This window comes from Vipera ursinii (genome assembly GCF_947247035.1).
Source record: "Vipera ursinii genome assembly, chromosome: 1".
NCBI lineage: Eukaryota > Metazoa > Chordata > Lepidosauria > Squamata > Viperidae > Vipera > Vipera ursinii.
Window position 1 is genome coordinate 231,398,444 of NC_139512.1, and position 23,392 is coordinate 231,421,835.

At 41.6% G+C, this 23,392-nt stretch overlaps 1 protein-coding gene across 1 annotated transcript in view; it reads right to left on the reverse strand.

The window, feature by feature from the left end:
• The window catches only part of EYS (eyes shut homolog), a gene marked incomplete at both ends in the record, with an annotated part of 678,422 nt that overhangs the window by 451,554 nt on the left and 203,476 nt on the right, over positions 1-23,392 (reverse strand). Inside the window, one exon of the mRNA XM_083372645.1 lies at positions 19,772-19,971. Within this exon, the coding sequence (XP_083228771.1) occupies positions 19,772-19,971 (200 nt within the window). The remainder of the gene's footprint in view (positions 1-19,771; positions 19,972-23,392) is intronic.

Sequence of the window (23,392 nt, forward strand, 5' to 3'; positions counted from 1 at the left end):
GCAACTGGGAAGACCATAGCCTTGACTATACGCACTTTTGTTGACAGGGTGATGTCTCTGCTTTTTAGTGTGCTGTCTAGATTTGCCATGGCTTTCCTCCCCAGGAGCAAGCGTCTTTTAATTTCTTGGCTGCAGTCCCCATCTGCAGTGATCTTGGAGCCCAGGAAAATAAAATCTGTCACTACCTCCATTTCTTCCCCATCTATTTGCCAGGAATTGAGAGGGCCGGATGCCATGATCTTGGTTTTCTTAATGTTTAGTTTCAACCCAACTTTTGCACTCTCCTTCTTCACTCGCAACAAGAGACTCTTCAGTTCCTCTTCACTTTCTGCCATTAGAGTGGTATCATCTGCGTATCTTAGGTTGTTGATATTTCTTCCAGCAATCTTAATTCCAACTTTTGATTCATCTAGCCCTGCCTTTCTCATGATGTGCTCTGCATATAAGTTAAATAGGCAAGGCGACAGTATACAGCCTTGCCGGACTCCTTTCCCAATTTGGAACCAATCAGTGGTTCCGTGTCCAGTTCTCACTGTTGCTTCTTGGCCCGCATATAGGTTTCTCAAGAGACAAATAAGATGTTCTGGTACTCCCATCTCTTTAAGAACTTGCCACAGTTTGTTATGATCCACACAATCAAAGGCTTTAGCATAGTCAATGAAGCAGAAGTAGATGTTTTTCTGGAACTCTCTAGCTTTCTCCATGATCCAGCGTATGTTGGCTATTTGATCTCTAGTTCCTCTGCCTCTTCGAAATCCTGCCTGTACTTCTGGTAGTTCTCGATCCACATACTGCTGGAGTCTAGCTTGTAGGATTTTAAGCATAACTTTACTAGCATGAGAAATGAGTGCAATGGTGCGATAGTTTGAACATTCTTTGGCACTGCCTTTCTTTGGAATTGGAATGTAAACTGATCTTTTCCAATCCTGTGGCCACTGTTGAGTTTTCCAAATTTGCTGGCAAATTGAGTGTAGCACTTTTACTGCATCGTCTTTTAAGATTTTGAATAGCTCAGCTGGAATACTGTCACCTCCACTAGCTTTGTTGTTGCTCAGCTTTTCTAAGGCCCACTTCACTTCACATTCTAGGATGTCTGGCTCGAGGTCAGTGACCACCTCATTGTGATTATCAGGGACGTTAAGCTCATTCTTGTATAGTTCTTCTGTGTAATTTTGCCATCTCTTCTTAATCTCTTCTGCCTCTGTTAGGTCCCTGCCATTTTGGTCCTTTATCATGCCCATTTTTGCATTGAACGTTCCCTTCATCTCTCCAATTTTCTTGAAAAGATCTCTGGTCCTCCCTATTCTATTGTTTTCTTCTATTTCTTTGCACTGTTCATTTAAGAAGGCATTCTTATCTCTTCTAGCTATTCTCTGGAATTCTGCATTCAATTGGGCGTATCTTTCTTTTTCTCCCTTGCCTTTTGCTTCCCTCCTTTCCTCAGCTATTTGCAAAGCTTCCTCAGACAGCCATTTTGCTTTCTTGCATTTCTTTTTCTTTGGGATGGTTTTGGTTGCTACCTCTTGTACAATGTTGTGAACCTCTGTCCATAGTTCTTCAGGCACCCTGTCTATCAGATCTAATTCCTTAAATCTATTTGTCACCTCTACTGTATATTCAATGTGGATATGATTTAATTCATACCTGACTGGCCTGGTGCTTTTCCCTACTTTCTTCAGTTTAAGCCTAAACTTTGCAACAAGAAGCTCATGGTCTGAGCCACAGTCAGCTCCTGGTCTTGTTTTTACTGACTGTATAGAGCTTCTCCATCTTTGGCTGCAGAGCATATAGTCAATCTGATTTCTGTGTTGACCGTCTGGTGATGTCCATGTGTAGAGCCGTCTCTTGGGTTGTTGGAAAAGAGTGTTTGCTATGACCATCGTATTCTCTTGACAAAATTCTATCAGCCTGTGCCCTGCTTCATTTTGTACTCCATGGCCAAACTTGCCTGTTATTCCAGTTATCTTTTGGCTTCCTACTTTAGCATTCCAATCCCCCATGATGATAAGGACATCATTTTTTGGTGTTAGTTCTATAAGGTGCTGTAGGGCTTCATAGAACCGGTCAATTTCATCCTCTTCAGCACCGGTGGTTGGGGCATAGACTTGGACTACTGTGATATTGAATGGTTTGCCTTGGATTCGAACTGAGATCATTCTGTCATTTTGAGGATTGTATCCCAGTATTGCTTTTCCTACTCTTTTATTGACTATGAAGGCTACTCCATTTCTTCTGAGGGATTCTTGCCCGCAGTAGTATACCTGATGGTCATCTGAATTAAATTCACCCATTCCTGTCCATTTTAGTTCACTGATACCTAAGATGTCAATGTTCAGTCTTGTCATCTCTTGTTTGACCACGTCCAGCTTGCCTTGATTCATGGATTTTACATTCCAGGTTCCTATGGAGAAAAAATCTTTACAGCATCGGACTTTCCTTTCACCACCAGACATATCCACAGCTGAGCGTCCTTTCGGCTTTGGCCCAGTCGCTTCATTCTTTCTGGCGCTACTAGTACTAGCCCTCTGCTCTTCCCCAGTAGCATATTGGACGCCTTCCGACCTGAGGGGCTCATCTTCCAGCGTCATATCGTTTTGCCTTTTGGTACTGTCCATAGGGTTTTCATGGCAAAGATACTGGAGTGGGTTGCCATTTCCTTCTCCAGTGGATCACGTTTTGTCAGAACTCTCTGCTATGACCTGTCCGTCTTGGGTGGCCCTGCACGGCATAGCTCATAGCTTCATTGAATTACGCAAGCCCCTTCGCCACGACAAGGCAGTAATCCATGAAGGGGCTTGAACTAGGTACCAGATCCAAATAGTTTTGGAATGTATGGTACTAATGAAAATCCCAAACTGGCAAACAAAGGAATAATTATTATTAGAAGTAGTAGCATTTCATGTTGACTTATAACCATAGGAATGATTAGTGGAACAAGAAGAAGGGGCAAGCAAAGGTAACATCAAAGCTGATACAAAGGTGAATGCCCAGCAACTGAAAGAAGCTATGCTTGATTGAAAAGCATGGAGACCACTTGCCTATAAAGTCTCCACGTTGGACACGACTGAGTGGTGAAAACAATAACAGTAGCATTTCAATAAAAGCAACAAAACAAGGACTTGGGGGAATAGGACAGCTTGATTAAATGATAGGAGGTCAAGATGTGCATATCAATGCTAGCCATTATTCTTATTATTCTTACTTGAGTCTTAGCATAAAAAAGGACTGAATTCTTTTAATTCAGAATATACACAGATATATCTGTGATCAGAGCCGGCACAAGTTGGTTGCATTTTTTTGTAGTTGTGATAGCAATGTTTCTTTCTGTAGCTGAATCAAGATGGGACTAAATATTTTCGAGATGTGCTAACGCCTCCTTAAGTAACACCAGCTGCCTGCAATTAGTACAGGTTCGAGTCCCACCAGGCTCAAGGTTGACTCAGCCTTCCATCCTTCCCAGGTAGGTAAAATGAGGACCCAGATTGTTGGGGGCAATAAGCTGACTTTGTAATAATGCCGCTTGGGGGGGGGGGGAAAGCCCTAATAAGCAGGCATATACATAGAATGAAGGCTATTGCTAAGCTTGTAAGCCGCCCTGAGTCTTCGGAGAAGGGCGGGATATAAATGGGATTAAAATAAAAATAAAAATAAAAATAAAAATAAACTACCAGCTTCTAAAGTTGTGCAAGCTCTAAAGCAGTTCTTCCCCTGGGAAGTTTGAATCAAATCTCCCATCAAAAGTAACTACAAGTAGCCCTTGCTTAAAGACTGGCGACTTAATGATTGTTGAAAATTATGACCAACCCTCAGCCCAATTTATTTACAGTACTACCAATCCTCAAAGTTATGACTGCCACAGCCCACTCTCTCTGGACACATAACTGCATTTTGGGCACTTGGCAACCTACTTAATGATCACAACAGCTAACTGTAGAAATTCCAGGCTCAATTATGGTCATTAAGTGAGGACTATCTGTAACAAACAAAGGTGGGTATCTGCTTCAAGGCAGCAAATCAAACCAAGTGTTCCTGAAGTACTTCATAAGCCTTTCAAAGGCCTTGAAGATATGATGGGCATTTCTATGACTCTGGAATCACCTCCTACGTATGAAGCATACTGGAAAGGGAGGAGTTGAGCAGCACAACAGACTTTCTAACATTGACGTGAGTGACCAGTCAATAAAATTGATCACTTTAAACTAAAACAGCAAAGTAAATTGCAGGCCTTTTTATCATGCATGCAATATTGAACTTCATATTATATAAGGTATTTTCTTATATGCTCTCTGGATCTGCAATTAACTTTGATTGACAATAAACTCTCTGCCTATGAGAGAGTTTTTGGAGTAGCAAAGCTAATACAGCTTTTTTACTGGGACCAGCCACAAGCTTCAACTTTCAATTCTTTGTACTAAAGGAATAATAACATTTCTCTGCTGGCACTACTACCACAGCTGAACTTCAGTCTGGTATTCTGAATATGTGGTCAGTACCAGCCTGGCACAGCTCTTTACTTTACTTTTAAATTCTTCGTGGCTTCAACAGGTTTAAATTTATCAATGGGTGCCCCACTAGCCAAAGTTTGGTTATTTTTTTAAATTAGTTTTTTTTAAAGGGGAGGAAGCTAATACTTTTTTGTGCTACTTTACTGCAACTTCTCTTCTAAGTGGGGAAGAAATTCCAAATTCTGATTCAACTGAATCCGATCAATGTTGAGATGATTCTTTCTAAGCTCCAAACTTTTTAACCAGCTATAACAACAACAACAACAACAACAACAACAACAACAACAATAATAATAATAATAATAATAATAATAATAATAATAATAATAATAATAATAATAATAATAATAATAATAATAATACAGTGATCACAGGAAGCAGAATACAAAACTGTTAGGACAAATCAACTTAATATATTTATGGATATACGAAAAAGGAATATTTGTGATGAAGTTGGAGATTTGTTGTTTGGGGACATCCATTTATGTGTAATTTTGCATGAAGACTATGCCCTGTTGTTGGTGGAGAAGCTGAAAGATTTGTAGCAAGTGTTAGCTAATTATATGATACCACAAGAATACAGTATTGGATCTGAAAATTAATGTATTAATGATTAGAGAAGTTGCCTCTGAAAGAAGAAATAGAAAGAATAATTGTGAGTTAGACCAAAAAAAGCAAAACAAACAACAAACGAGCCCTAGACCAATGGATGAATTTACATAACTTGGTAGAATATTTACTGAAAATTGTGAAATGGATGGCAGAATTTTAAGATGTTCACCGTCTGATGGTCGATAACATGATTTGTCATGAAGAAGGCATTTTTATCCAAAGAAGCAATAGTGCCTGTTTAATATGAACATATTTCTGCCTATTTTGTTATATGGAAAGGAGAACTGCAAGAGTGAGAAGCATAAAAGCAGGTTGGATGTAATGAGAATGGGGTACTTAAAAAAGTGTACAGTAAAGCATGAAGAGATAGATCAAAAATGAATGATGCTGAATGAATGTGAACCAAATTTAAAGTGAGTTACTACCAACATGAAGGAAATACAGTACATTGAAGTGGTCTGGTCATATAGAGAGCTGGTTTGGTCTAGTGCAGGGGTATCAAATTCACAACATCACGTGACGTGTTGTGACGTATCATGACTTTTTCCCCATTGCCGGAGCTGGGGTGGGCGCGGTTTCAACATGATGCATCCGGCAGTTTGACACCCTTGGTCTAGTGGTTAATGGACCAGTCTAGATAGCAGGAGACCCTGAGTTTAAGTCCTGCCTTAGCCATGAAAGCCAGCTGGGTGACTTTGGGCCGGTCACTCTCTCTCTCTGAAGTAGCTGAATAACCACTCAGTGACAGCTGTCTCATTAACAAGGTTTATTTAGAACAAGGCAAGAAGGTACAGACGGGCTCGGCTTTTATAGCCGGCAGCCGGCCAGCCGGTCCAATCAGAGACCACTCCTTTCGCGCCGTGGTTCTCTTCTCCAATCGTCTCTGCTGCTTCTGACAGCTCTCTCCTCATGGCTGGGTGGTTCCGCGTTGTTTTGACAGCCGCGAGCTGTCAACCGGGTTGCGCTTGCGCTCTGCTGGGGAATTTTGACAGCTGTCAAAATTCCCGCGTGTTCTTCTGTCAGATGGCTTTACCTCATAACTTTAACACGTTTAACATTAGTAATAACTTATTTACATATAATACACCCCTTACAATTCCCCTGGATTGCCTCCACCCCCCGGTTGTTGATTGTCGCTGCCTGCCCATTCGTAGTCCTGGAGATAGGCAGGTGCTTTTCTGGTGCGGTTGGAGCGTCGTGGGGGCATTCCATTTTCCGGCTCCCCTTCCTCCTGTGGTAGTGTAGGTATTATGACCTCGTAGGGTGGAGTTGGGTCGGTTGTGGGGTGGGTATGTTGGTCTGTTGGTGGTGGGGGTGTGTTTTCCGGTTTTCTGGGGCGGAGTTGGTCGACGTGTCGTCGTAGGTGTCCTTCGGAGGTGGTGTATACTAGGTAAGAGATGGGTCCGGTTTGATGTATTATGACCCCTTGGACCCATTTGTGGCTGCTGGAATAGCTCCTGGCCCAGACGGTTTGTCCTGGTGTGAAGGTTCGTGGAGGGGGGGTAGTTCTGGGTCAGTGGCTGCTCTGTTGGGGTGCAGCCTGTCCAATCTAGTTATTAGCCTCCTGCCCCACCTGAGTTCTGCCGGTGATTTGCCGGTGGTGGTGCATGGTGTGGTATGTTGGGCCATGAGGAATTGGCTGAGTCATCGGTGCCAGTCCCCTTTCATAAACTTTTTTAATGCTTCCTTGGTGGATCGTACCATAATCTCTGCCATTCCGTTCGTCGATGGGTGGAATGGCACTGATGTGACCAGTCTAATAGAGTTCCTCATAGCGAACATCTGAAATTCACGAGAAGTGAATTGTGGTCCGTTATCGAAAACTATGACGTCTGGGAGGCCGTGTGTCGCGAAAACCCTTCTAAGTGCTTGTATGGTGGAGTTTGTTGTGGTTTTCTTGAGGGGAATGACCTCGAGCCATTTTGAGTAGCTATCTACAATTACTAAGAAACTCTGTCCCCGAATTGGTCCTGCAAAATCTAAATGGATGCGGGACCATGGGTTTCTTGTGGTTTCCCATTTATGGACTGGAGCGTGGGGAGGCTCACCTCTTGTTAATTGGCAAGGGTAGCACCCCCCTACGTGGTTTTCTATGTCCTTATCAATGCCTGGCCACCATACATAGCTCCTAGCTAGGGACTTCATTTTTACCACCCCAGGGTGGTAAATGTTTGATGTATGTTCTTGTTTGGTATCACCACCCTGTTTCCCCATAGGAGGTATCCTAAATGGGATGTTAATTCTAGTTGTTTGGTAAAAAAGGGCCGGAAATCAGATTCCAGGCATTTGGCTGGCCATCCAGCAGTAACTCAGCGCAGGACTCTGCTAAGGATTTTGTCCTTAGCGGTGTTGACAGCTATGATCTTTGCTGAGAGTGGACACTCAGGCAGCTCTGAAATCGCCAATATGCTTCCTGCGGGGGATGGGTCTGAGTCCTCAATTTGTATTGGGAGCCTGCTGAGGCAATCGGCGTGTCCTAGTTCTTTACCCGGCTTGTGTATCAGCTTGTAAGAGTATGCTGATAAAAAAGGTTGACCAGCGCAGGATTCTAGGGGATATTTGTGGGGTCGCCTTGTCCCACGTAAATATGCCTAACAGGGGTCTATGATCGGTGAAGATCGTGAAGGGTCTTCCATATAAGTAGTCGTGAAACTTTTTCACGCCTGCGACGATAGCTAGAGCCTCCCTGTCAATTTGTGCATAGTTTCTTTCGGCTTTAGTTAGGGTACGGGAATAAAAAGCGATTGGTCTTTGTGTGCCGTCCTTGTCCAGATGGCTTAAGATGGCTCCTATCCCGTATGGAGAAGCATCGCAAGCGATGCATACGGGAACCTAAGGCTGTTGAGCTGTTGCAAATAATGTTTTTGAGTGATTGGAAGCTGCTCTCGTGTGTCCTAGTCCAGGACCACGGTGTGCCCTTATCTAATAATCTGTGGAGAGGCTCCGCAATTGTAGCCTTGTGGGGAAGGAAGGCGTGATAAAAGTTTAATAGCCCCAAGAACACCTGGAGTTCTTGTTTGTTCTTGGGGCTGGGGGCTGTTTGGATGGCTTTGAGTTTTTCGTTGGTAGGATGGATGCCCTGGGCGTCTATCCTGTACCCCAGTGACTCCTATGGAGCACTTCTCCTTTTTTAGCTTAAGACCGGCTGTTCTGAGCCGGTCCAGAACAGCTGACAACCTGTCAGCTAGATTGGCTTCTGTTTCTCCGGTGATGAGTACATCGTCAAAATAGGGGCAGACCCCGGGAATCCCCTTCAAAGTTTTCTCCATTATGCTTTGGAATATTCCCGGGGCTGCCAAAATGCCAAAATGTAATCTTTTTACTTTGAAAGCCCTGTGGTGCGTGACGATCGTCTGCGCGTCTGCGGTTTCATTGGTTACAGGCAATTGCAAGTACGCCTGCATGAGATCCAGTTTCACGAAGATGGCGCCGGAGCAGATGGAGGCGAGGACGTCTCTCACCGCTGGAACAGGGTAAGTGTGGGGACTTAGCGCTAGGTTTAGGGTGGCCTTATAGTCAGCGCATAGTCTTATTTCCCCGTTAGGTTTAACGGGGGTTACTATAGGGGTCTCCCAGCTTCTCCCTTCTGTAGGTTCTAACACCCCCAGCTTCACGAGGTGTTCCAGCTCGTCCTCAATTTTCTTCTTGAGGGCGAATGGAACCCTCCTGGCCCTAATCCTGACAGGTTGGATGGTAGGGTTAAGGTTAAGGGAGATGGGTGGGCCTGTATATTTTCCAAACGAGCCGTTGAAGACGTCTGCATATTTGTTGCAGATGGCTTCGAGGCTTGCAGCCTGTACGGTATTTACGCCGGTGATGGCGATGTCCAAGGAGCTGAACCAGTTTAGCCCTATTAAGTTGGTGCGGTCTCCTTGGGTTATTAGTACTTCTAGGGGCCCCTTAAATTTTTTGTACTCGACCCATACTTGGGCTTTTCCCTTAAGCTGTATAGTTTTTTTTATAGTCTGCTAACTGTATGTGGGGGGTTTCTAAGGGAATTGTCCTTTTGCAGCGCCGGCAGATTTCCTTGTATGTTTTCCAGGAAATTAGGGATACTGCCGACCCGGAGTCGACCTCCATGTCGCAGGCGACTCCCTGAATTTTAGTCTTAATTTTTACTTTTGGGCTTAGACAATGCACCCCATCTACCACCTCCACTAAATTACCCCGGTTATTTTCCCTATTGGCTCGGAGGGTGCTCGTACCAGGGGGGTTAGCCTCCACTTCGTGCAAGTTGTTGTGGGGGCGGCTCCGGCAAACAGGCTTGATGTGGCCGGTCTTTCCACAATTGTGACACTTCGCGTTGCGGAATCGGCAGCTGGCCCGGGCATGGTTGCCCCCGCAGCTGGCACAGTTGGTGCGTTGGTCTCTTCGCGGTGGCAGGAGGCTTCTTGGTTTTTGTCAGTCAGTGGTGTCGTTTCTTCGGGTTTGTCGCCTCTCCATCTGGCGTTGTAGTGTGTCTCCGTCTGTTAGGTCTACGGATTCGTTGTCATCGCTGAGGGTCGCCTCTTCCTGGTATACGGTTCCGTGGTTTTCTGGCGTAGTCTGGGCTGATTTTTTTCTGTGGTTGTCCTCGTAAGCCATGATCTCTCTGGAGACCTCAGCTAGACTCATATCTGGCTTGGATATGATCTTTTTTTGGAGACATTCGTCTCTCAGCCCAATGACTACTTGGTCACAGATTCGGTCTTCCAAGTCCGGGAAACTGCAACTTCGGGCGGCGTGCCGGACTCCTGCGATGAAGTCGTTCGCAGCTTCATCCAGCCGCTGTTTCCGCTGGGCGAATTGTACCCGCCAGTATAGTTCGGAGCAGGCCGGCATACAGTGCTTGTTGAGCCGGTCGACGAGCTCAGCATATGGGACCTCGGCGATCGGCACAGGGCTGAACAGCCCCACGGCGGCATCGTAGACCGGGGGACCGCTTATGTAGAGGAGCGCGGCGGCCTTTGCTCTATCGTCAGTGATTTTACTGACTAAGATGAAGCCCTCGACCTGCCCCAGATGCGACTCCCAGCGCTCTGGATGGCGGGTGTCGAACTCCCTGATGCGTCCGAAATTTGCCATGCTGTCAGGGTCCGGTGGTCCGCTCCGCTGTGGAAGTTACAACTTCCAGTGACTTGCTCTGCCGGCCGGGAACTCTCTTCCCTGGCTGTGACTTCAGCTCGGTGGAGCGGATCCCACCTTCATCGCCAGTGAAGTAGCTGAATGACCACTCAGTGACAGCTGGCTCATTAACAAGGTTTATTTAGAACAAGGCAAGAAGGTACAGACGGGCTCGGCTTTTATAGCCGGCAGCCGGCCAGCCGGTCCAATCAGAGACCACTCCTTTTGTGCCGCGGTTCTCTTCTCCAATCGTCTCTGCTGCTTCTGACAGTTCTCTCCTCGTGGCTGGGCGGTTCCGCGTTGTTTTGACAGCCGCGAGCTGTCAACCAGGTTGCGCTTGCGCTCTGCTGGGGAATTTTGACAGCTGTCAAAATTCCCGCGTGTTCTTCTGTCAGATGGCTTTACCTCATAACTTTAACACGTTTAACATTAGTAATAACTTATTTACATATAATACAACTGACCCCACAAGATTGTTGTTGTGGGGAAATAGGAGGAGGAGGATATGTTTGCTGCCACGTTATTTGCAAAAACAATTAACGCAGGATATAAATAAATAAAATGAAAGAACAAACAAATGTAGAAAAGAAGAGTGAATGGATTTAGAGGAAGGGGAAACTGAGAAAGTATTTAGATGGAGTGGTTGATATTCTTAAAAAGAGAGGACTGAGAAATTTAAAGAACAAAGGCAATGTATGAAGTACTGTATAAATATAATGGAATTAAGGATACATTTCAAGTATCATTTCAAGTATCATACAGAAAGATATACTGTTAAATGTGGGATATATTAGATGTGGGTTAGGTTTCTTGGGGTTTTTTGCCTCTTATTTCTTGCCTTTATTTTGTTTGGTTCATTACTTCTTTCTCCTTTCCTTTAACATTCATAATGTTTGTTACCCTACAAAAGAATAGGATGATGGGTTTGCATGTATATAAGTTGGCACAGGAAATCTGGGGCCTAGATTCAGCAGAACTAAGTGTCTCTTTTGGAAAATTAAAGAGCTCCAGTCGAATATTTTTTTTTAAAAAAATCATTTGAAATTCTTGAAGATATCCAAATGAAGTTTGTCAGGATCTGTGTCCTCTAAGGGGTTTATTAACCCTGCTATTTTCATGCTATCAAAAACATGAAAAAAAACCTGCTGGGATTCTATGTTTTTTCCATTATCACCTATGGATAACCTTTTTTAAAATTAAATTTCAAATCTTGAAAGGGCTTGAATTGAATCAGTTTGCCCTCGAATCTTGAATTAAAAAGTTTATTTGAAGTATGCTGTCTTCAGTTTTAAGCCTTGAATACAAATCAAATCAGGACTGATTGCACAGGCCAACCAGTCTGTGCTTCTCAGTCTTCCCTCTTCCAGAATATTCAATGAGGTTCAATGCCTATTACAACAAGATGTTTCAGGCCTCCATTGGAAGGGAGGTAAAGAATAAGATTCAAGATTGCAATTTTCTTTAGCATCCTCATGTAATTTCTTCCTGAATCTCAGGGCTAACTGCCACATTCTTTGCCAGAGAGATGCAAGGGCAGGGATTTGTCTTCACTGCAACACTAAGTGTTTTATAGCCCTAGATCAGGGGTAGGCAACCTCCGCTCTTTTATGACTCCTGGACTTCAACTCCCAGAATTCCTGAGTCAGCTGACTCAGGAATTCTGGGAGTTGAAGTCCATGAGTCATAAAAGAGCGGAGGTTGCCTACCCCTGCCCTAGATAAATGGTCTCAAATATCAAATGTAAAATTTTATTTTTATTTTTATATAGAAAACCTTATGCTTTTAGCTTCTTTAAAGAGTAAGATGGCAAGAGTGGTTCCCATAAGTGTCAAGCACAGTAATGGGTCTCAGCTCTCTTTTTACAGATGATACTTGGATGAATTAAAAACATTGCTTTTGATATAACCCTAAAAAATTCTATAGAATATTAAAGTGCATGATGATCTACTGAGAAAACTCCAAACGTAAGGATATTTTTATCTATCTATCTATCTATCTATCTATCTATCTATCTATCTATCTATCTATCTATCTATCTATCATGATGGTTGCTAAATATCCAAACAAATTAATCTGTGAAAACAAGATCAACCATTAAGATTCGAAGATGGATAAACTGATTTAGAACAGTTAGTGAATAATGAAGTTATTGGCAAATATGTGAGAAACTACTGGCCATATTGAAGAAGTCTGCAACTCTCAATTTACAGCATGAAATGTTTCTCCTTCTTGTTGAACTAAATTCCCAAATTTCTGAATATTTTATTTCCAGCTTGAAGGGGTTTCATTTCAAAAGATTAGTTAATGAAACAATGAATTGCTTTTAGCTTTTTTACAACAGGTCAAGCCACTGGTTCACTTACTTCCACCTTGTCTACTAAAGCTGACAACAGGTTCAGGAAGAAGTTTTCTATCACCTGCTTTTTATTTCTTTTTTTTTAGTTGTAAATATCAGGGGACTTATCCATATAAATTTGGGACTGCGCCACTGAGCTTTGCACTTATTGTGTGCTCTGGAGATGTCTTTTGTGGCTTTTAGCCCTTTTGTAACTCAGCCAAAATAATGTGGGGGAAAACCCCCCTGCTAAAAACAGCTAAAGACTTCATACTGTTTCCACTTAGCACTGTGTGGGTTTCTGCCATCTCCCTCCTTTTCCAAAGTACTGATGGAATGCAGTTTTTTATTTCAAAAGTGCAACCAAATCATTTTAGACCACAGACTTAATGGGAATGAAAGGATCCTTCTCTACTTGGTGATCTATATTTCCCTCAGTCAAGTAACAATATTCTTTTCTTCCTAATATTTCATATTTTTATTTGCAGCTGTTTCTATGTTCATGATATATTATAGAAAAGGGTTTTTTTTTAAAAAAAGCATCATCTATATGTCCTTTATGAGAAAGACAGAAAAGCAAGAAAGATAGAGAGAATAATTGGGTATGTGCCATTTCATATTTAAACTCGTTCAAATAATAGCATCATCATTACAGATCTGTAAGATGATCAAGCATGATTGGAACAGCCTATAAGCCCAGTGAAGCTTTTTTTATGTAGGATGGATGGATGGATGGATGGATGGATGGACTGTCAGACAGAAACATAGATGTACACTATCAGTTCTTCCTCTCATAATGTAATAGGATGGGATGGGAATGAAATAAGCATTAACTCCACCTGGCTTGCTTAGGCTAATATCATCCAAACACGTTCCTGTCTCATGTTCTAGAGTGGGCACATAGGGCTTTTGTTCAGAGTTCTAGATCATATGCCTCCACTCCTCAACCTTCTTACTGTCCTATGTCCCTCTTGAGTTGTGGTATTTTTGACTTCCTACCAGAAAACTCCCTGTCAAAATTGTATCACTGGCTTTCTTTTCTTCCTCCATGAGTAAAAAAGTGTTGTAATTCTGTGTGACATGATACAGATAAGCCATTAATGAGGGAAAGAGAAGCTCAGAGTTATAGACAGCATCTATTTTTATCAGAACTGCAAATGATACATTTACAGAGCTATTTAATTATTTCTTGTCCTTTTCCATAAAGCCAGCTCATTTAAAACTGTATTCTTTTTCAAAGGTTAAAGACTCCAGTTTCCTATGTAGTAGTTAGTTAATTTTAATAGTTAGTTAATTTTAATAGATCCTGCTGTGAAGGACCCAGACTCTTCGTTTCCTTCCTTATTTAGCCATATTCTATTGACACCATGTCTTCCTTTTGATGGTGACATAATCCCTTCAACTTCCATTGCTTGAAGGTTGGCCATTACTAAGACACAATGGTATTTATCTGAAAGAGCTCTGCAATGCTATGTTTGTCCATCACTGTACTAGGCCAAAAATTAGTCTTTTGTTTAATTATTTTATATTATCATGAATAGCTTTGGCTAAAAAGGAAGAATTTATTTACTTATAATTTAGATTTAAATCATTTGTTCATTTATAATTGAGATGCCTGAAGCTTCCCAACAACATTGACTCTGGGTAGAGGACAATTAAAGTTGATCCATAACCAAAAACAGACAAATAAATATAATAGCAGAATAGCAGACAAACTCTGTACACCAACTTGGGTGGGGTGGAGTTTAAAGTTCTAAAGCCAGTGGTGGGGTTCAAATATGTGAACAACCAGTTCTTTGTGTGGATGCTGTTTCCGGAACTGGACCTGGGCAACAAAAAATTAGCTATCGATTCTGCCAGAGTGGTGCAAACTGGCTGAATCCCACCACTCTCTACAGCTTATATGTTGAAACTGTCTGAACTTTCAGGGGGCTGATCCTCCAGAGGCCAATCACTAAAACAGAGAAGGTGTGTTTCTTAGGCCCCATCAGATGACATTGCTTAACAGAAGAGAAAGAGGTATCTGCTTAATAGAGGTACCTGCTCTCATGGATCTTATGAAGTAGGCAAATGTTGGGAGAGAGATGGCTCCTCACTTAGCCAGGTCAGATGCCATTTAGTCTGGCACAAAGGACTTATACATGGTAACCAACACATGGAATTACAACGTTGGAAGATAAAACTCCTCTGGCATCCTGTTTTGGTTAGGTTGCAGTCAGGCCTAGCCATCTCCGATCAGCTAGAAAACCTCAAAATAACATTAAAAAGAAACCACTTAACCTTTCTCTGCCACCATTGACCCTTGAGTTCAAATTGATTAAGTGCACCTCTCCAGGAAGTCAGCCAACACTGGCAAAGAAACATATAACAGAGATCACTCATGATAAGAAAAATCTCTTGTCACAAGACTACATACACCCTGATGCCAGATCCTTCATAAATTTGACATTAATGAAGAGATTTACCCATATCCACAGGATTAGGAACAGACCTTCCACTCTTGAACTTCACACATCCAAAAAGCAGGGACACCTCAATCTAACATATTTCTTATCAAAGCCCATTGTTACTATAAGTAATATCACCCTCAGCTTTTTAACATCGTAGTCTACCTTCAATTTCTATGCTCCACATTAAACTGTCAAATAAAAACTACCTTTCTCTTCAAGCAATTGCCTAGCATGTTTATGTGTAATCCAGCTTGCATTTGAATGGAGAACATTTTTCTTCTAACAACACTCAAAAACTCACTGTTAACCAGTCTGTCTCTCTGTGTGTAGTTTTGGCGTAACATAGGTATACTGAGATGTGCCCATAATTACTTGTGCTACAAAACTATGGAATAGTGGCAGCATCGCACACCATAATAAGTGAATTGAAGAATTTGTCTTTATAATACAAATGGTCCTCAGCTTACAACCATCCATTTAGCAAATGTTCAAAGTTACGATGACAATGAAAAATGTAACCTATGACCATTACATTATCCCCATGGTCATGTGATCAACTTTCGGGCACTTGGCAACTGAATTAATGACAGTGGCAGCATCCCAGGATCATGTGGTCACCATTTGTGACCTTCTGAGCCACTTTCTAACAAACAAAGTCAATGGGGGGGGGAATGCCAGATTTGCTTAGTGACTACATGATTCCCTTAACAACTGCAGTAATTCAGTTAACAACTGTGTCAAGAAAGTCATAACATTGGATGTGAATCTCTTAACAATCACTTGGCTTAGCAATGGAAATTTTCATCCCATTTTGTGGTTGTAAAATGAGACCTAACTATAAATACAACAGCTTCTATATTCAGAATTTACCTGGCTTTCTAAGAAGCTTCTTGCTATGTTTGCACATATTTATTAGCCTTTTGAATTTTATCTTAGCATCTGCTTGTTTACCATGGTAGTAGCTTCAAGGAAAAGAGTTTATGTGTGCAAAGTAGGAAAATATTCTCATCTTTATATTCTCATCTTTAAAGCAGATCTGTTCCCAACAAAACACAACCTGAGGGAGGGGGAAACTTAAACATAAGTGATAAATTACTTAGCATCTTTTTGTTTCTACTCTAATGCTTGGAGTAGAGTAAATTATAATTGATATAATCTCCTTTGTTGTTCTTATATTGAATTTCTCCAATTCCCACTCCTCTCAATTCCTTGGTAGGTGAGAAATGTACCTTACCTTACCAAATTCTCCACATAAAACAATTTTGGGTACATTTTAGACCCTATTAATGAACACTCTTGTGACCTGATCTTGCACTGAAGAATCCTCATACACAACTCCCTTCTTTATATGGCCTGATTATAAATATTAGCAGAATGATATTTTCACCAGTAGTGATAAGCTGCGTTTTTGTTTTCTGAAGCTACATCAACTGTTGAAAATACTGTTGGAACTGGAAGATGAACATTTTTCAAGCAGTAAGGTATTCTTCAAGTACTATCTCTAAAACCAACTGAATTAAACACTTTTCTAATTACTACATAATAGAAACATATCTTAGAATTGAGCAATGTCTTTGAGTCTAAATTACATGGCATCAAATATTCTTTTTCTTTGATTCTTGGTTTCCTTCTCTTGATTTCTCTTCTTAATGTTTAATTTGCTAAGAGGGTGTGTTGGCAATGGCACATCGGAAGGTATATTGTGATGTCATTTACATAATTGGATCACTGCAACCAAGAAAATTAAACTGCAGAATGGGTAAATGAAGCGTATGAAGCTAAAGAAAAAGATAACTGCGGTACAAAAGTAGTAGTGTAATAACACAGAATTGTCATTCTTAACAAAGACAAATGCAAGGCAGGATAAGTAGTTTCTCCTGAATTTTGCTTTAATTTCATTTACAGATTAATGGTGTAATTAAATATATTATGCTATTTATTGCCACATAGAATTATAATCCACTAAGAGATGGCTTTGTATGTAATAATTATACTTAATAAAATTATTAATTTATTTCAGCTTTATTTCAAAGTGCAACATAGATAATGGAAACTTGAAATATAATACTTTTGAAATATATTGGTATTTTGCACAGGAAATTGTTGCCAGAGGATTATGGAGTGTTTTATCAAGCTTATTTCAGATGTGAGTAAGTCAAAGTAAAATTCAGAGTATTATCTTTATGCAATGAGAATGTGATAAATACCTCCTAGAACAGCCTAGAGAATGTTGAAAGCTTTGTGAAAATACATATTTTCATTTCAACCCAATACAGGAATATACACACAAACTCACACACATCAATCCCATTATCTCCATTATGTCAAAACTTTGCAAGTGATGAGTTGCTTTTCAATCTGCCATTGTTGTTTTTGCACATTTACGCAGGAATCTTGAACATCCTCCTTCGAGAGTAAATAAAATGTATTCTATGAATCTGATTTTATGAACTGCATTGTGACTCTTGTTTAATTAAAACTGCCACATTTTTACAACCCACACCCACCTTCTCAGAGGTGCCATAGACAATGCCTTTCCTATTATAAAGCTTTCAGGAATTTGAATGCATTCTGCTTTCTACATAAAATATACACGGACAAGGACTTCCTGCCCTTGTCATTTTCTCATCTTGTCACCTATGTTTTGTCTGAATAGGAGGAAAGCATGGCAATTACATGGCAATTACCAGGTTGGAGAGAACAGTTATTTCCTAACACAAGTTTCCTGTGAGAATAATATCAAGAGAATGGTTTCTTATGTAAAACTGAGGTAGGATGGTACCATGTTACAAAAGTTTCTTGAGCTATGAAAGTACTTGTTTTTTAACTAAATCAATTCATATGAAAACTCTGCTCAGCATTATATTCAGAAGCTGCAGGCAGTCCTGGGTTTCTTGCTCCCATGTAAACATTTGGAGAATACTGGTCAGCTAAAATTAGGATGAGTTTAATTGACATGCAATTTTTTGCATTCCAATTAAGCTGAACTGTTTGTATATGATTTTTTTCCTAGTTCAGATATAATTAAAGACACTGTCATGTCTTCCATTTTGTTAGTCATTTAGAGTGTTATTCATTGGTGGAAAGGCAAGATAGAAACTGAGATTGTCAACTTTCTTAGAGCAACATTCAAGGAAAACAGTCTATCTAATTATGGGTCATTTAGACAGTGGCGTAGCGTGGGGGGTGCAGGGGGGGCCGGCCGCACCGGGCGCAACATCTGGGGGGGCGCTCGCACTCGGGAGGGATGGAAGACGCACCGAAGCGCCCTTCGCGCGGCTGGAGTCCCGCGGGGGGGATCTGGGGCTGAGGCGCACTCGGGGAAGCAGCAACTCACAACCAGCTACTCTTGGGGGACGGAGGCACAAAGCCGGCCAGACAGGGCTCGGAGCCATCCCAGACCACAGCTGCACTTCCACCTTTCCCAGGGCGGCCCCCGCAGACGGAGCGCAGTGCAGGGCACCAGCATGCCCCACTGCCAGAGAAGCGCCCGCCAGTGCGGCCCCGACTCCATCACCCCACGGCAGGTGGCGGCGGCATAGCGGGGCTTGCAAAAAGTGGGGCGGTCGGCAGCAGCTGCTCCTGGCGCCGGGCAAGGGCAAGCAGGGCAAGGTTGCTCCTGCTCAAAAGCCAGAGTTCAGCAGCTGGCGAGGCGCTCACGCGGGGCTCTCCTGGGGCTGGCGGGCCAAACGGGGACTGGCCTCCCCCTCTCCGCGCTAGAGCGGCCCCCGCAGTGGCGGCCCGGCGCACGTGGCTGAGGGGGCGGCGGTGGCAGGAGGGGAGTCAGAGGAGCGAGCCGAGCTCTCCCGGGGCAGCAGGTGCGGGCTGGTGCGGCTCCAGGCTCAGCCGCAGCTCCGGCCAAGGGCTGCCAAGCTCACAGGGTGTCGTGCCGGCCCCCTCCCTCACTCCCCGTGCCCGGATGCGCCCCCGGTGGAAGCCCCGGCCAGCTGCGGTGCATGCCTGAGTGAGACGGGCAGCTGCGCTGGGGGGTCCCGCTCTCTTCCAGGCATCAGAGGTAAGAAAGGGACAGCGGCGCCCCCAGCCACCCCCCCACCGGCTCCGATGCGGAGGCTCCGCTGCGCCGCCCGCCTCCTGGCACGGCCTCGGGTCCCGGCGCTTCTGCCGCACATGAGGGAGGGGATGCCGGACCTTCCCCCTTTTCCCGGGGGAGGCGTGGGTGGGGGGTGCGGCGGATGCCCAGGATGCGGGGCTCCCTGCGGCAGACTTGAGTGCTAAAATCCACGGGTTAGGGGGCACAAATCACTTGCCTTGCCCCGGGTGCTGACAACCCACGCTACGCCACTGCATTTAGATAACATTGATTATTCACTACCATTGACCAGGATGGCTGGGTTGACAGAATTTGGATTTCAACCACTTAAATTATTTAATTCCTGGTTTTGATAGATTGATTATGGAGTACCAAGTAATTGTCATCTCTTAGCAACCACACAAATACATTCAGCTCTCTGGTGGGAGCTAATTATATCAGTCCTTGTTACTAAATCAGTGGATACCAAGTGCCTTAATCATGGTATGGGAATGACTCAGAACTGTCCTAGATACACCAGTCCCTTTAGAGTTTAGAGTTATATTAGCAATGAAGGAATTGTTTAAGCACAAGGAGTACCATTCAAGACACTCCAGAAAATAATTAGTCCTTTATAAAAAAAACCCATGAATTTCAATTTGTTTTGGAAAAGATTGTGCAACTAACAAGTCAATTTATATTGATTATACCAGTTATAGGTAAGCAGACAACTGACCTGCAGTAAAAAGTTCTTCCAGGGCCATCAATGCATTTCCCTCCATTGAAGCAGAGGGATGAGTTCAGCAGTGGTTCAGTGCAAATGTCAATATCCACCTCACAAAATTCACCTCCGTATCCACTCAAGCAAATGCACTTGAATGCATTGACCAGATCTTGACAAGAGCCCCCATTAAGGCAAGGGGATGATTCACATTCCTGATGAGATAAATGATAATAAATTGATCTCAGAGCTTTGAAGCATTATATGGCTTTGTGGGAACAGATCCCTTTTCTATCTGGCACCAAGAATTCAATTCTTCATGAGTAAATTGTTTTGCATTTAAATCTATGTCTTTGAATTAAGCCACTGTTCTCATGTCAATAAGTGTAGACTTAAGTATATGTAGGTTATCGATTTTTATAGTAACACATGACAAGAATGGAAGATTAATCCCTAGAAATCTAACCCGCTTCCATTTTTAACAATGAAAAAATGGTTAAGTAACTTTCACATTGATGTCAGGATGAACAAATTTACCATGGCTGATTTATATAGTTTTATTTATTTAAGCTTTTCGAAGATTTTAGAAAGTTATAAATACAAAGGAAGGAAAAAAAATCTATAGAAAGATTTTTAAGTAATGTTTTCCCCTTGCCTTTTTTTCCCACCACTACCGTATTTTCCGGCGTATAAGACGACTGGGCGTATAAGACGACCCCCTACATTTCCTGTTAAATTATAGGGTTTGGGCTATACTCGCCGTATAAGACTACCCCTCTTCCAACGCACACCAAATAAAAATTAAAAAACATCAGATTTGATTTTAATATGGTAATTTTAATTCAAATGCTTATGACATGCAGGTACTTAGTAGGAAAACTGTCACTTATAAACATAAGGCTGTTTGTCATCAAACATGTAAACATAAAACAGTGCAAGTGGATTAAACTTCTCCTAATTCACTCTAAAGCTTTCCCTGTGCAGAGCCTTAAGTAACACCAGCTGCCTGCAATTAGTGCAGGTTCGCATCCCACCAGGCTCAAGGTTGACTCAGCCTTCCATCCTTCCAAGGTAGGTAAAATGAGGACCTAAATTGTTGGGGGCAATAAGCTGACTTTGTAATAATGCTGCTTGGGGGGGGGCGAAAGCCCTAATAAGCAGGCATATACATAGAATGAAGGCTATTGCTAAGCACATTGATTTGTGCTTTAAATTGTAAGCCGCCCTGAGTCTCCGGAGAAGGGCGGGATATAAATGGGATAAAAAAAAAAGACCAAATGGGAGATCCGCTCCAGGTTTTCCAGCCAGCCTGCCCAGTTCCTGAGTCAAATGTGTCCTTAGAGCTAAGCAGCTGCTCTGACTGCTGCATTCCCCACCTGCCTTTCAAGTTGGGATAGACTACAGCTGCTCTTCAACCTTAGAAGGAAAGACACCTAGATCCCAGCCTGTAAAAAATCACAGACTGCAGCTTCTTCTCCAATTGGTCCCGCTTTCCCTGTGCAGACAAAATGGGAGATCCGCTCCAGGTTTTCCAGCCAGCCCTGTCCCTAAAGTTTCAGCACCCAGCGTATAAGACGACCCCTGACTTTTGAGAAGATTTTCATGGGTTAAAAAGTCGTCTTATACGCTAACCTAAATATTTGCACTTTTATTCTGAATACCAAGAGTTATTGCTAATATCTGTTTAAGACATTTTGTCTATTTGTCTATTTTGTCTAATAACTCTTTTCCTAGAAAACATGTAACAAATATGTAAGTTTCACATGCTGTGTGATATATAGTATATAAAGAAGCCATTCCTGCTTAATTTGGTTAAACTTCTGTTATGGAGATATATACAGGCAATTTTGCTATTACTGAACACACTCAAGTTTTAATCTGTTCATTGCATCATTGACAGGATTTTTATTTTCCAACTTTGGGCCAACTTTGTCCTTGTAAACTGTCAGTATGTAACTTATGTAACTTAGCAAACTGATATTTTGCATTTATATTTTCTGGAATTACACCTAACAGAAATATTTGTGGTCTTAGCTCACATTTTGTTTTTAGAATTTTCTGAATATATTGATTATTCTTCCTCGTAGGTTTGAGTTTTGTAATTCTCTCATGCAATAAAATGTTCCTTCTCTGTTGTGGCATTTGCAATATTTATTGTTATATGATTTATTGTTATATTGTTATATATCTTGGTAATTGTTTATGGCATTACAAAACAGTTGTAAAGCAGTTTATACTAATTATCCCTTAAATTGCAGATTGCAGTAAACATTATTGATTTTTTTCCATTACTTTCCTTATTGTTCTACTGTGATTCTTTTTTGAAGTTCTGCTTTCAATTTACTATACAATTATTCATTTTTTATTGTTTTCATCAATTGTCTTATTGAGCTCTTTGTTTGCATAATAGTTAATATTACATCAACTGCCTAGTATTTCATCTTGTATGCCTTGACATTTTTTTATCATATTGGCTGGCACCCTAATGTACAAATTTAGAGGAATAACTATTGGAAACATTGCTAAGAACAATGAGTTCAATTAAAGAGACACAAACAACTTTAAAAAATGTAGAAGATGCATACATAACTTTGATTTACAAAGAAGGAAATGGTTCAAAGAAACTTCAGTCACACAGAACAATTTTTCTACTCAATGTTGACTATAAGATATTCACTATATTAGCTGAATGTCTAAGGAATTGTGTTTCTGAAATAATACATGCAGATCAAACAAGTTACATTCCCAAAAGGAAGATAAAACACAACAGCAGATTTATAATAAGTGCATTATAATATATCAATGATAAGAAAAAGAATGTGGCAGTAATGTTCCTAAATTCAAAAAGAGCCTTTAATAATTTGGAGTAGCCTTTCTTGTTAAAAGCTTTAAACAAATTCAGTTCAGGATACGAATGTAAAACTTGGGTGGAGGATATATATTTGTGGCACAGCAAGGACTACAGTAAATGGAACACTCTCCACAAGTTTTCCAATAAGTTAAGATGCAAGTCAGGGGTGTCTACTCTCTGCTTCAGTATTTGTAATCACTTTAGAAGTGAAACAAATATTTGGGATCAAAACTGTAATATATTTAGTTTTGCAGATAATCAAAAAATCCATGAAAATTCACACTAATTGTTATGCCCATTTCTCTGTTATTATACATATTTTCCTTAATGTGTACATTTTACAAGCAATTTTTGGGACTTCTGTGCATTCTGGTATTTCCTTTAAATAGGTATTTTTCTTAATGCAATTTTACCTATATACACATTTGTTTTATTTTTTTTAAAAGGGAGGGGGTGTAGAATGCAACACAGAGTTAAGAACAGTGAAGACTTTGGTGCACATGTGTGGATGACATCTGCAATTGAGAAAAATGCCATCTATAAAGGCATTCAGTTTTTGTTTATACTGCTTACGTATTGCTTCTGGTGTGCAGTTTGCAATCCACCATTAACAATGCATTCACAACACCTGTAGAGAGTTTTGTTTTTAGAGAATAATGAGAAGTACTTCTCTCCATTAAGGCATCTGTGCATGTTCAGGTACAATGAAATTTTCCTCAACATTGAACAATGTTCTGTTCTAGATAAGACTTCTTTAACAACAGAACATCTATTTCTTCTATATT